Genomic DNA, 15,501 nt, shown 5'->3' on the forward strand with positions numbered 1-15,501 from the left:
CCCCAGATGCCTAGCAATAAGGCATGGCCCTGGACCTTGGAATAAAGGTAAAGTTATTAGATTATTAATGTGATTATATCTTCGAATGTGTTTTAACATTTGTATGGTGTTGTTATAATTATTTAACCAACTTATGGGGCTGTATAGGAGAGAGAATGAAGGGTGAGTGGATTCAGGAAGAGTTGTAGGTATTTGGAGGGAGTTAGTGTCAAGCAGTGAGGCTAGGAAGTTCCAAGCTTGTGGAGGAGGTGATGCTGACCTTGTAGGTTTTTGTTTTCCCTTTTCATGGTTTCTAACTGGTCTAGTACTTCCTCATAGGCATTTTTCATTTTGAAAAGTTCAGTGCTCAAGGACCGAGATTCTTTCTGAACAGATTCCAGTTCTGCTTGGTTCTCTTCAAGCTTTTGCTTCCATTCCGCAAGGACCTACAGAATCATAAGAGCTGGGAAGTGGCAGTGACAGGTCCTCTTCAGGTTTAATATGTTATATGTTATGTATATACATGCACAAATATAAATATATGTATATACACATATCCATGTATATACATTGCCCAGGATCACACAGTATCAGAGGCTGAGTTTGAACTTAATTCATCCTAACTCCAAGTTTATCACTTGAACCACCTAGATATATTTATATAGCCCTTTAAAATTTTCAAAGCATTTTACATATATTATCTAATTTGATTCCTACCAAGAACCCTGTGAAATAAACTCAATTTTTATTCCCATTTTACAGCTGAGGAAACTGGAATCAAGAGAGGTTAAGTTACTTAAATGCCCAAGGTCACACAGCTAGCAAGTATCTGAGACTATTTGAATTCATGTCTTCCTGTCTGACTCTAAGCCCAGTGTACTACACTGCCTTGGTGCCTTATACCCTCTTAAAAATTGTTTGTCTTCACCTAACACATGTAGTTTCTGAGATGCTTTCCTCAGGAAAATGCCATAAGACATGTGGTTCAGGGAACACCATCATTTGAAGAAGCTGAGGCTCAAAGAGCTTCAGTGACTTGCCCATTATGTAGCAGAGGCAGGACTTGAATCTGTCTTCTAATGTCAAGTTCTGTGTTCTTTGAACCCTATTGCTTTGCCTTTCACACCACAATAGTGATACAGACCCACTCACATGTGATCAATCTTACTGACTCCTAAGCTCTTTGCTTGTTCATACCATTTTCTTTCCCTATGAATAGACTACTGATGATCTAGAATTTTCTTAATAGGAGAACTTGTCATTGTTTTCCCAAATGTTGGTATCGAACCATAGAAATGCCCTGGAATCCATAAAGATATATAGTCCAATTCGATTCGACAAAAATTTATTGAGCATGTCTTCTATATCAGGAACTATACTCTCTTTGTCAATCCCAGTACCCTTTTTTTAAGTGTGTTGAATTTGGAGTCAGGAAGACTTTGTCTATATGGAGATGGGCAAGTTACTGAAGTTCTTTGAGTCTCCATTTCCTCATCAATAAAATGGGATAATACTCCTAGTAAGTATTTTATGGGTTGTTGTGAAGTTCAAGTGAGATAATATATGTAAATTACTTTGGAAACTTTACCATAGTACATACTTGTTAAGGAAGATTAGCAAGTTCCCTATTTCCATGCCTTCAAAACTTCTTGGTTCCACTTGATTTTTTGGCCACCCAGAAGTTTATATTCTTATTCTTCCAGGATTTGGAATTATTTCACATATTGTTACATATAACCTTTTGGTTATATAGGAATAGTTTGAGCTATAATATTGATTATACTTCTATTTCTTTTCTTAACACAATTACATGAATCATTATCATTAAGTACTCCTTTACTCTTTGACTCAGACCTCTAATCTTTACATTCACTCAATTTCTTAGACTACAACATACTTTCACCTCTGCACATTTAGTACTCCATGAACCTAAGGTCTGACTTTATACCTCTACTACACTAAATAATATTACCTCCATCATTATAGATCAGGAGGGAAAATGAACAATTATGTATAGTTATGAGGATCCTTTGATTTCTAGGAATAGCAACCTGCCTTTAAAGGTGGGTAACCCTAGGGTCTAACAAATGAGTCACACTTAATGGTGTTTTTATGTTTATAGTAGTAGCATAGGGATTATTGCCATATGCTACAAATATTGAGGAAGGACCTTATCGAAGTTCCTCTGTTTCTTGTCCAGAGAAGCACAGGCTGTGTTGGATCTTTCCAAATCAAGCATAAGGTCATCCACTTCTCCCTGAAGCCTCTGCTTGGTTTTCTCCAAAGATGAACATTTGGAGTTCACAGTCTCAATATTTTCTTCAGCCTCCTGGAGCCTCTGGGCTAATTTTTTCCTAAAAGTACCAAAGATAATTACTCAAAAGGGAACTACTTTCAAATGTATACAGAAACTCAAATGTAATAGAGAACTGGGGAAGGGAGAAGTATAAATTCTTCTTACTAAAGTATAGTGGGTATGAGTCCAATAGTTACCCTCAGAGTTCCAGGACTAAGTCTTCTTGTGAAACAGTTGCTTATGAAGTGGTAAACTCTACATAAAGCTAAATATTGAGATCATTGAAATAGTCAATGAATACCATAAAGTGGAAAAGGTCTTTGAAGAGAAAGATCAATTTGAATATTTATTAACTGCAATTCTCTTTCTCAAGTTAAGATTGATTTAAGAAATTTGGTGATGTTAGAGAATATAAGACTCATCTGGGACACCTCAAAAGGCTTGGAGGAGGCAAGCTAGAGGTAGATCTGGCTCAAATTCATTACAGAAGGGAGCCAGATGGAATGATGGAATTATTTGGGGAAGGGCAAAGAGTTGCTGTTAGAAGATTCTCAAGTGTGGAAATTCACTTGCCCATTTACCTATTCTCCACCCCACAAATTCAAAAGTCCATACTTAGCCTCTTCCAGTTCTTCTGTACGTTGTATGGCATCAGTTTCATATTTATTCCTCCACTGAGCCACTTCATTGTTAGCTCTGGACATGACCCGCTGAAGCTCAGCTTTGGCTTCCTGCTCTTCTTCATATTGTTCTCTTAACAAGTCAAAGTTGTGACGGGAAGCCTGCAGCGCATGGGCAAGAGCATTCTTGGCCTGATATGATAACAATATAGGAGTCGGAATCAGTTTCTAAATTAGAATATTTTCTTTTAAATTAGAGTATTAGGTCTCTTTTAATTCCACTTTTGAGCATGAGTTGGGAAAGTACCTATGTAATAAGCCTTAAGGGCCACATTCCACTCATTCTCACTTGGCTTGAATGGAAAGTCCCATTGTCAGAGAGAATGATTGAGCAGTTGACCATGGGGATTTCATGTGATGTGGCTATTGCTATGTCCTTACTTATAATTCAGTACTTCAAGGACCCATAACTTTATTGGATAGATATTACCTCTCTTAATGCAGATCATACTCTGTCTATAACTTTGAGATTTATTGTGATTGAAAAAAATTCTTCACCATGAAACTGGTCTGGTGAGGAGATTGGTAGGTTGGTCTTTAAACAACAGACATAAAATTCATCACTAGACTCATTTGTGAAGAAATCCTTTCTAGGTTAGTAAGACCTTTCAGAGCTTGTACTTCACTGACATGGCCTTTGATAATCTATGACCACTTCTCCACCAAGATGTTCTTTAAAAATTGTTCCTGGGTAGGAACTCCATGTGAACTGGAATGACCTCCAGGAATTGATGCAGAGAGGAGCAGAACCAGGAGAACATTATACACAGAGACTGATAAACTGTGGTACAATTGAATTTAATGGACTTCTCCATTAGTGGCAATGCAGTGATCCTGAACAACTTGGAAGGATTTAGGAAAAAGAACACTATCTACATTCACAGGAAAAACTGTGGGAGTAGAAACACCGAAGAAAAACAATTGTGTGATTACATGGGTCAAGGGGGATATGATTGAGGATGTAGATTCTAAATGATCATCCTAGTTCAAACATCAACAACATAGAAATAGGTTCTGATCAAGGACACATGTAAAACCCAGTGGAACTGTGTGTCAGCTATGGGAAAAGGTGGGGGGAGGGGAGGGAGGGAAAGAATAGGATTCTTGTAACCAAGGAATAATGTTCTAAATTGACTAAATGAAATAAAAAAAATCGTTCCCAGGTAGGGAGAAAATCTTTTATCAACGACCAATATATTCCCCTTAGACGTTGTTTTTTTTCCTATCTGTGACCTTTATTTTTCTATCTTAAAACAAAGGTATTCATCAACCTTTATTAAGCATCTACCAAGTATCCTGTTGTAAGTCTACTGGAGAAAGCCGAAAAAAAAATCAATCTTTAAGCAGATAGAGGAAAAGGATTCTAAGTAGGAAAGGCAATATGAATAAATATGGAAACAAGTAACAATGACAGGTTTGATAATGAGATGGGTCTGGCTACAGAAACTAGACCTGTGAGGTCTGCAGAGTGATTAGGAGCAGAAAAGTTCTAGATGATGTGGAGCCTTGATTACCATTCTTTGTGAAGGGCTTTTTGGCCTAAGGAAACTTGAAGAATAGCACTAAAGGATTTTAGCTTGGGCATCAGTTTCATGTTTAGTACCAGCCAAAAATTGGCTCCAACCTTGATTTCTTCTTCTAGTTGTCTCTTCAGTTCCTCTAATTGATAAGTTACTGCCTGTTTGCTTTTGGTAAGTTGAGAAACCAGAGTCTCTTTCTCTTCCAGTTGGTGGTTGAGCTCACCTGAAAGACAGATATGGGTAAACCCTCCCTGTCACTTCTCCCCATTGGCCCAACCTTTGCCATAAATCCTTGTCCCATTCTTACCATTCTGGGTCTGAATATGTGCTTTTTGCATATTCAGATCATGGATCAACTGTATCTGCCGGTCATCCTTTGCACTGATTTCACTGAACTGGTCTTCTAGTGTTCGGTACATTTTTTCTATGTTGCTCTTTAAAAAATGAGAGCATGTAGGATTAAAAAAAAACTGGAATCCTACACTGTGGAACCTCTCCATTTCCCCCAACATATCAATATTCCAATTACAATGAGTTAATTTAATAATACATTAAAATTTTGTTAATAGAATTTTTTCCAAGTATCTCAGCCCCTCCTTATCCTCCCTGCAACAAAGAAGACATCATCTGACAAACAGATAAGTATGTATAGATTGTCTTCAACAATACATTTTAAAGCACATATATTTAATCCATAAGTTTATTGAGAGATGGTATGGCAGAGAAGATAGAAACCTGGCCTTGAATCAGGTAGATTGCTTAACACACATATTTACACAATTAATTCATTTCCCAATGCTCCAGGCAGCTCTCTAAGACCAGAAGTTACTAAGTGGTATCAAACTGCATTGGCAGAGAAAAATCTCCTTACCAGTGAAACCACAGGTCAAATAACACCATCACCAGCAGCAACCCCCTCTTCTCCCATTTTTAACACTTTGACAAGTATTGTGTCATATAGTAGAATACTGTCTTCAAGAAGCTTATTTTCTCAAGGAAGAAATGATATTCCTGTATTAGTTTAAAAAAATATAAGATAACCCTCTTCTACTGAGGACCTGTATCCCAGAGAAACAAACCTATGGTCACACCTTAAAGATAGAATTCCACTTGGTTTTAAAAATTAAGAACAAAGAACATGAAATTCCATTCAAGAAATATTTTGTTGTTATTCAATCCTTTAGTTGTATCTGACTATTTGTGATTTTCTTGGCAAGGATCCTAGGATGTGGTAGTTAAGTTACACAGTGGGTAGAGCCTTAAGTCTAGAGTTGGGAAAACCTGGGTTGAAATCTGGCCTCAGACACTTCCTAGCTGTGTGATTCTGGGTAAGTCACTTAGAACTGATATTAAGACAGAAGATAAGGGTTTAAAAAATGCTCCCCCTCCAAAAAAAAAAAAAGCCAACCCAAAGATAAGAGAATGGCTTGCCATTCCTTTCTCCAGATCACTTTTCAGATGATACAAATGTCCCGTCCCAAAAGCTATTTCAGTTTTTAAAGCTTAAAACTGCACTAAGACTTTGTAGACTAACTCATATTTCTATAACATTTTTTGGCTTTCAAGTGCTTTCCCCACAATAACCCTAAAAACTAGGTCATTTATGTATTATCATCCCCATTTTACAGATGGGAAAACCTTGTTACAGTTATCTAGCTAATAAGTGGCCAAGCTTAGATTGACATTTTGATTTCAAGGTCAGTAGCCTTTCAGTTATATTTCACTACACACACACACACACATATATATATACACATATACATACACACACACACACACACACACACACACATATATATATATATATATATATATATGTAAAGAATCTATTTTCTTTTTTTATCTAGTCCTGTGATTTCATTGGTATGGGAAACTTCCTACAAGGAAATCTCTTTTACTAACTGCAGATCAGCAGTAAAAGTTTATAACCAGAATTTATAGCTCCAGAGAGTTACTTAGGACACTGTTTGTGATAGAAGTGCAACTTAAACCCAAGTCTTTCCAACTCCAAGGCCTATTCTCTATCAACTTCTTTTCAGTTCTATATCATTTCTGGTTAAAAGTATGAGAGGAGAAAAATCCAGCAAAAGAGAGAAAAGAAGGAAAGAGAAGGAAAGAAAAGAGACTCAAAAGAGATAGAAAGATGAATGCAAAATATAAACACACATTTTATTTTTAAAAGTATTTATGGGGACAGCCAAGTACAACATCAAAGGAGTGCCAGGCCTAGAGTTGGAAGGACCTGGATTCAAATCTAACCTCAGATACTTCATGGCTATGAGACATGAATCTGGGCAAGTCACTTAACTCCAATTGCCTAGCCTTTACTGCTCTTCTGTCTTATACTCAATACTTAGTCGACAGAAGATTTATATTCACATTTAAACTATGGAAGGATAGATACTTATGAACCCTTTTCTTTTTTATTTATTAAAAAATTATATCTTTCATTTTTAACTCATTTTTGTTTCTCAGTATGTTCCCTCCATCCACAGGGTTTACAATGAACCCTTTCCCCTCCTCACAATACTTTGATTTAGGATGTGCAATAAGTACTATAATTATTCTAATTTTACCAATAAATAAACTTGTTACAAAAAATTTACAGACTGGCATAGGATGATATAATTAATAATTTTAATTCATGTTTTCCAAGACTAACACTCTTTTCATTATAATCATGCTTAATGGAAAGGACATTGAACTTGGAATTAGAAGAAACATGGATTCAAATACCCAATACCTCTTGGAGATTATTTCCTCATCAATACAAAAATGACCAAGATTATATGTATTGAGGTAATAATTACCTCATAAAGCCATTGTGATATTTAGAAACTTCTGTTCAAATCTGTAGACACTGTATAAAACACTATTTGCATGTTGGATAAATTATTTTGCTACCATCATTCTATATGGTACTTTTTATTTGTACTTATCACACAAGTTGGATGATAGTGGCTTCAGCACAATGTAATTCTGGGCTGTAAGGAGCAATGCAATCCGAAAAGCATTCAAAAAGCAGACACATAAACATATCCAGGAGACAGTTTGGACCCAGGAAGCACATCAGATACCATAGAATTCAGAGATTGGTACAAAACAGAGGGTTGAGACCAAGAAAGCTCCTTAGAGGCAGAGAGTTCACAGAAGTCAGAAAAGTCAATGTCTAGGAAGGTACCAGGAAAGCAGAGATATGAACATGTGAATTAGTATGAGATCTCGAAACTGAGGCAAAGTCTACCTCAGACAGGAAGCTTTTCAAGGCCTTTCTACTATTAGAGGACATAACCCAATTGCAACCCTGGGAAAGATAGGCTACTGCAGTGCTGAAACTCACTCAGAAAATACTCACAATTCTGGGTGACTCAGTATATTTTTGACAGAACAAGCCAGTTGGAAGTGGGGGTTGGTGAGTGGGTGTGACATCAAGATGAGTTCCATTTTGGACTTGTCATATGTCAGTGGCACATATTAGTGGAAATGTAACAGTACTCATGAGCATATAGGTGGCATAGTAGCTAGAGCTCTGGGCCAGGAGTCAGGAATATCTTAGTTCAAATCCAGCCTTAGGCACTTATTAGCTGTATGACCTGGACAAGTCACTTAACCTCAGTTCTGCATCTCTAAAAAGAACCAGACAGGGGCAGCTTGGTGGTTCAGCAGGTGGAATGCTAGGCCTGCAGATGAAAGATCCTGAATTCAGATCTGACCTCAGACTTGGTTATGACCCTAGGCAAGTCATTTAACCTCAATTACTTAGCCCTGACTACTCTTCTGTGTTGGAACCAATATGCATTAGCATAAGCCAGAAGGCAATGGTGTTTAAAAAATGAGTTGGAGAAGGAAATGACAAACTACTCCAGTATCTTTGCCAAGAAAACCCTAAAATGAGTGGCAGAGTCAGATGACTGTGAACTTTAAATTACACCACCCTACTTAGATCTTACTTTATGGTGAAGATAAAGTTGTAATCTGATTGATTGAACAATGAAGGTACTTAGTTCTTACTTTATAGGGAATCTAGAACTTTAAGCTAAGTCTATTTTTAGATCTTAATACAAAAAGGTGTTAAGTAACTATAAAGGGTAAATTAATCACAAAAAGGTTAAGTTACTAACAAAAGGTGAACTTAACAAAGAAGTGTTAAGTAACGCAAAAGATATAATCTTATCAAAGAAGATGAAAACTAAAGAATGGGCAGTCCTGGAGGAAAGTCTCTGATGTGATTGGTAGATGTGAAAATTTAGAGGAGGGGACACAAGAGTAAAAGGTCTATATATTTGGTTCACTTCCTCTCTCTGGTACCTTTGGTGGCTGGTGGCAGCGTGCTGGGCCTTTCAGCATCTTGGCGTGGCTACAGCTATTGTCCAGTTCTATGGTGAGTTTCTCCTCCTTTACTTTCCAAACTTTATCCTCTTAGAAGCCTCTAATCTCCTTCAGATACTAGCCGTGGAGATCTTGAACTCCCTCTGGCACAGGCCAGGTGGTAGAAATCCTATATCCTCTTCCCTCTTTCTCCTTAAATCCTTCCCTTTATATTAATTAAAATTACCATAAATTTCCAGACTGACTTGGGTATTTTATTTGGGATTTTCCCCTGATTACCAATTAATTTAGATTTTAAGACACAACCCTAAAATTATCTTTACATGACTGAACAACAATATTGAGTCTGCTACTGGACTTGGGGTCAAGAAGACCCTAATTCTGCCTCAGACTGTGTGAACTTAGGTAAATCAACTCCTATCTGCCTTGAATTCTTCATTTGTACAATGGGGATAATTAAAATACTTACCTCTCAGGTTTGTTGTGAAGAATAAATAACAAGGGCAAGGTGCTTTATAAGCCTGAATACCTGTTAAATACATGCTAACTTTTAGTAGTAATCACTAGGTAGAGTTATAAGATAGTAAAATTTTCTAAAAACCATGAATCTACCTTAGATTTGGAGACACTTTCAACATTGCTGGCAAGGTCATCAATCTCCATCTTCAATTCACTCTTCTCCTTCTCCAATTTCTGCTTAATTCTCTGCAGGCTGTCGATTTGTTCCTGAAGCTCAGAGACACTGTCGGAATGCTTCTTGCGAAGGGTAGCCACCGTAGCTTCATGGTGCAGGTTGGCTTCTTCAAAGTCTCGGCGTAATTTCTGGAATTCGGTCTCTCGCTTCTTGTTTAATTCCACCTGAGCTGAAGTTGCCCCACCGGCTTCTTCCAGGCGTTCGCCGATCTCCTCGAGCTCCCTGGAGAGATCAGCACGCTGCTTCTCAATCCTTCCTCGAAGTGTACGCTCAACTTCAATTTCTTCCTCCACTTCTTCTATGCGAGCCTGAAATGTTCAATTACATTCAATTCAATAAACACTTACAATATTTTACAATGTTTCATAAGATTATAGCTCTAGAGAGAGAAGGTGATCGCTGATCCACCTTCCCATTTTACAGATGAAGAAACTGCCAATAAGTGTCAGAAGCAGTTATGAATGCATATTTCTTCACTCCTCTGACAAGGGCACTGTGCTACACATGAAGTACAAAACAGCTTACATTCTAGAGGGGAAATGCAATATATGCAAAAAAAAAACCCAGCTACAAAATTATACAAAAAATTTCGAGAGAGAGCATGAGTACAGACAAGGAACATCAATAAAGGCCTTATTTAGGAAGCATTTTCCCAGCTGTTCTTTGGAAGAATCAAGAGATTAAAAATAGAGGACCCATAACCTGTGTTAGATCAGCTTTTAGTGCCTCCCCCAGAAATTATGTTGTGTTTACTTTGTATGTATTTTAGTCTACATTTATGTGTATGTAAACACACACGTTGCTTCTTTGAAAGAATGTGGGATTAGTTTCTTTATTTTTCTTTCTATGCCAAGTGTCTAGAATCTAACACATACTAGATGCTTGTTGATTTACATCTGGGTGGAGATGCCCAGCAAGGTATTGTTAATATAGAACCGAAGGGTTCCCAAGTTTGTTTTGCAATAGGTTGGAAAAAGGAGAAGTCAGGGAGGAAAAAAAGTGGGCAGGCAAGCATCACAGTGGAGAAAAGAGGATAATTTCCCTATCTTTAATGTGAAGTAGGATGGATACTGAGATAAAGGAAGAATAAATGTTAGAAAAGAAAGGGAATTTGGGAAGGGTTTTTTTTTTTTTTAAGTAGGAAAGGTTTTTTGATTTTACCTGCAATTCTTTAATCTTCTTCTGTAATTGCAAACTCTGAACCTGTTCATCCTCAATTTTGCTTTGTAATTGACTGATTTCAAATTCTTTCCTAGCAAAAATTCAAAAGCACAATAGATGCCAGGTTTTGAAAATTGAATTTGACTTTCAGACTTAATTTCAAAGATATAAAATGAAAAGGTCAACTTTATACTTCTTCATTTTTTCCTCATTTTGTTGTTTGTCATTTTCTAAGTCCATGATAGATTCATGGGATAGCTTCACATCCCCCTCAAGTTTCCTCTTCATTCTTTCTAGTTCTAGCCGAAGCTTCTTTTCCTGGTCCAAAGAACCCTCCAGCTAGTAAGAGAGAGGTTAAGTTCAGTATGAGCCAGGGGACATAAACGAGACCATTTTATAGGATTATAGAATAAAGAATAGCCAGGAGTCAAACTAAGATCCTTTGAACTCAAAATCCATCACTTTCTATTAGAAAACAATATCATATCATTTGGAAAGTAGCTATCAGAAATCAGTTTTTGTGTAAATATTCTAGGACCCCTCATATCTCATAATGGGCAGCAACCCTCCTTGGTCAGAAAAAAGAATAAGCCTGTCCAGACTTTCCACTCCCAGTGTGTTACCTCCTTCAACTCTGTAAAATGAAAGGACTGGATTAGGTGATTTCTAAAGATCCTTTTCAGCTTGAAATCTTATTAAGTCTATATTTCCTTCAAGTTCTAAGTCTTAAGATTCTATAATTTAGTGGCAGTTACATAACTTAGGGGATAGAGAGTCACTGGCTTGGAGACAAGGGGTCCTGGGTTCAAATTTGACCCAAGACACTTTCTGGGAAAGTCACTTAACAACAATTATCTAGCCTTACTGCTCTTCTGCTTTGGAACTTATACTTAGTATTGGTTGTGTATACTTAGTATCGATTAAAAAAATGATTCTATAATTACCTGTATTCAGAGTATGTATAGTCATAGATCAGTTAGTCAAGAAATGAATGCTCCTTCCTGGCATCTCTACAGCTATACCCAGGGACACACATTAATATGGCACTGAAGAAGATTAAAGTGTTAATATAGATAGGTGGCTCAGTAGAGAGAGGGCTGGGCCTGGAGTCAGGAAGACATGAGTTCAAATCTGATTTTAGACACTTATAAGTTATGTGACTCTGGGCAAGTCATAACTTTTGTTTGCCTTAATCCTCGGGGAAAAGAAATGGCAAACTATGCCAGTGTATTTGCTAAGAAAACCCTATAGATAATATTAGTCATGAAGAGTAGGTATATGACTGAACCACAACATACTCATGTACATACTCATTTCTAGAGAATGTGGACTGTGAATTAAACCAGAATGGCTTTCCAATTTGTATTTACCTAATCTGGTCTCAAGCAATTTGAAAGAAATGTTGGGGTCGAGGTATATCCAGAACATTCAGTAAATTTGGGAACCCTTTGCCAGTAAAACACAAGTGAATGAATGAAATGAGATTCAAATGTTGCTCAATAATAGTGCTGGAAAAAAAAAAAGGGAGGGGGAAGGATTTTTTCATTGCTACAAAAAGAAAAGATCTGGATTAGAATTTTTTCAAAAATGGAATCTTTAGCATTTATAAATGTGTTAGTATGATGGTGTTATAGTTTCTATTCAGCATTAAATACCCACTGAATATTCAACTGCAATAATAAATATCCGTACATCATCTACTTGTTGTTCAAGTTTAAATTTCATTTTGGTCAGACTGTTGACTTTATCTTCTTCAGCCTGTAGATCATCTAGGGTTTGCTGATGAGCCTCCTGGAGAGATTTCTTTTCCTTATTCAGTTTGGAAATATTTCCTTCTAGAGCTGTCATCTCTTCAGAAAGATTCTTCACCTAGAAGAAAGCCAACACATTTTAAATGAAGGAACAATTAAAATGGAAGGTTCCACTAAAACCTGTGAACTCTATTACCTCTCAGTAGCTCCTTTCTGTTCTTCATTATTCCTCTGGATTTGTATTTTGTATTTTATCTTTTTCTTTCTTTCTCTTTTTCTCTCCCTCTTTCTTTCTCTCTTTCTCTCTTTCTTTCTTTCTTTCTTTCTTTCTTTCTTTCTTTCTTTCTTTCTTTCTTTCTCTCTTTCTCTCTTTCTCTCTTTCTCTCTTTCTCTCTTTCTCTCTTTCTCTCTTTCTCTCTCTCTCTCTCTCTCTCTCTCTTTCTCTCTCTCTCTCTCTTTCTTTCTTTCTTTCTTTCTTTCTTTCTTTCTTTCTTTCTTTCTTTCTTTCTTTCTTTCTTTCTTTCTTTCTTTCTTTCTTTCTTTCTTTCTTTCTTTCTTTCTTTCTTTCTTTCTTTCTTTCTTTCTTTCTTTCTTTCTTTCTTTCTTTCTTTCTTTCTTTCTTTCTTTCTTTCTTTCTTCCTATTTTTTTTATACTCCTCTACCAGTATGGTGCCTGAACTTTCACTGATAAATTTACTCTTTTTTGAATAAAGGCATTATATCTTAAGAAACCCATCCTTAGATATTAACTATTACTTAGGAGGTAAGCATTAATACCTAACTAGAATCATACAGTATTACATATGGAAGGGACCTTAGACATCATTGGTTCATTATCTCCTCCCTTCCCCTTATTTTACAAGGCAAAAATTGGATATAAATGGAATTTTGGTAAATGGATTTATATTTTAAATGAATTAGAGAAGACAGTTGTATAAGGGAATTCTGTAATGAATTGTTGTTTACAGTTAACAATCATCACTTCAATTTACCATTGTTGTAAAAAAAGTCTTGGAGTCAGAAGACCTGGGTTCAAGTCACAGCTTTAATACTTACTAGAAAGCTTTGGTTTCTCTATTTGCAAAAAGGGTGCAAGCAATCCCTTAAAGTTAGACTTCTATGTCTAACTGAGGAATTGGATTTTTAATCCCTCTGATGCCCCTTCCCCTCAAGAATGTGTACTCACCTTTAATAATTAGCCAACCAGAATCCATTAAATTTTAGAAAAGGCTGAGAAGGTATAACAAGAAAAGGGGAATAAAAGATTATCCCCAAAACTAGGGGTACACTTTCCTCTTGCATTACATGCCCCTGGAGAGCCCAAACTTAAAGAATAAAGGTGAAGGGTCATAGATATACAGGACAACTTGCAAGAGTATGAAGGAGTCAGCTTCAACTGCCTGGAGAGAGCAAATTGTTAAATTTTCATTAAATTTGCATTTTACCCCAGAAATCAGCAAACTCATGAGAGCTTAATTTATTGTTTTGTTGATTGTCTAAACTTAAGAAAATGATGGGAAAATGTTGATAATACATAATATTAATGTTTTATATAATTTATATCTGTATATTACATTTTAATGCATTATGTTTATATTTATAGTCCATATGAATAAATATAAAACAATATAATAATATATAATCAATAAAAATAATTAATAAAAAAGTTTATAAAGTAAAAACTTAAAAGTGTGTTGTATTTGGAGAGAGGTCAAGTTGAACATTTCCAACACAATATTGGTTGAGGTGTACTTCAGAACTCCTGGCAGCGGAAGCCCTTTTTTCCTTTTGTAGAGTCCTCACAAATTCCACTGAAGTATAACTCCCTGTTGGGTAAATAGCCCAACTGGGGCCCAAGTGGTCATGTCTTGATTGAATCCTAGCTGGCACTTCTTGAGAATGGTTATATTTCCTGAAGTTGTTAGCAACTAGCATTCTTTTTCTATATTTCCTTAGTGTCTTTCCATTCCTAGTACAGATACCAATTATTAGTTGCAGCTGCTGTGGCCTCAACTACAACTGCTCCAATATATGTTATCATCAGTTCTGATCTGAGAAAGTAAAGGAAATACAGCAAGAGAAACAAAGGCAACCAGTGTGAGGGGTTCTTATGCTCTCCTAGTTGTCTCCCAGCCCTAGTTTCCACAGTGGTAGGATTATCATAGCCCTGGGTCTATGTGAGCATCCTTTCTGTGATTGTCAGAGTTTTGGACTATATGGTAAGGGAAGTATTTCCTCTTCCAATGAGCCCAGAGGGAATGTTACTTTGTTAGGTTTCATCTAAGACATTTGAATGAACACCTTGAAAATATTTTCTCTCAGTCTTTCAGTTCTTGGGTATCCTAGCTTACAGAAATCATCTAGAGAAAAATTAGCATTTCACTATTGTTTTAAACTGTGATTAGAAAATTTAATGTGTTCTCTTTAAAAGTCATACCAGTTCCTTTGAGGTAACCTTTCTTTGTTTATGTACTGATATGTTATATTATTGTACATGTTAATTATTTAATTTTTAAGTATGCTTCTACTTTATAATTTTTAAGTTATGGCTATTTTGACTATGCTGTTATTTTGGCTGCATTATAGCTACAATATTTTAACTGCTATGTATTCATTTTTTGTATATATGTATACATACTATATGCATTTGCATATTTATATATATAAATTTTTTTATTTTGTGGGCTTATTCAAATAACTGGTTTAAGATTGTTTGCTTTTATGCATGAGTTTTTAATGTATTCTGCATATAATTCTAAGCTGTAGTCATTGATACAGCCTTACAAGTGATACTTTGCATTGTGTTATGTCTACTGCATGGAATAGAAAAAAGCACAATGTATATTTATACATACCTCTGTGTATATACACAAATACACACATATATAAATTTTGCTGAGCATGGAAATTTAAAGTGATTGCCAGGAACTCTGGGCTAATTATCTTTGTTCTACTCTATGCTAATGGATTTTTGAGGTGGTGGTACATTATTCCATACGCTAAGGTATTGAAAATGATTTTACAGGGCTCTGCAGGGACCCAGAGGAATTTTCATTCAGCAGAACTTTGATGATAATATAGGGAACAAAGG

General features: G+C 36.1%; 1 protein-coding gene across 1 annotated transcript in view; it reads right to left on the reverse strand.

Moving 5' to 3' along the window:
- LOC100027255 (myosin-13) overlaps positions 1–15,501 on the reverse strand; it is an 85,704-nt gene that overhangs the window by 11,830 nt on the left and 58,373 nt on the right. The window contains exons 23-31 of the mRNA XM_016430758.2: positions 12,352–12,528; positions 10,853–10,998; positions 10,660–10,750; positions 9,417–9,806; positions 4,783–4,909; positions 4,580–4,698; positions 2,891–3,087; positions 2,150–2,333; positions 260–425 (exon numbers count right to left, since the gene is read on the reverse strand). Of these exons, the coding sequence (XP_016286244.2) occupies positions 260–425; positions 2,150–2,333; positions 2,891–3,087; positions 4,580–4,698; positions 4,783–4,909; positions 9,417–9,806; positions 10,660–10,750; positions 10,853–10,998; positions 12,352–12,528 (1,597 nt within the window). The remainder of the gene's footprint in view (positions 1–259; positions 426–2,149; positions 2,334–2,890; positions 3,088–4,579; positions 4,699–4,782; positions 4,910–9,416; positions 9,807–10,659; positions 10,751–10,852; positions 10,999–12,351; positions 12,529–15,501) is intronic.

This window comes from Monodelphis domestica, chromosome 2 (genome assembly GCF_027887165.1).
Source record: "Monodelphis domestica isolate mMonDom1 chromosome 2, mMonDom1.pri, whole genome shotgun sequence".
NCBI lineage: Eukaryota > Metazoa > Chordata > Mammalia > Didelphimorphia > Didelphidae > Monodelphis > Monodelphis domestica.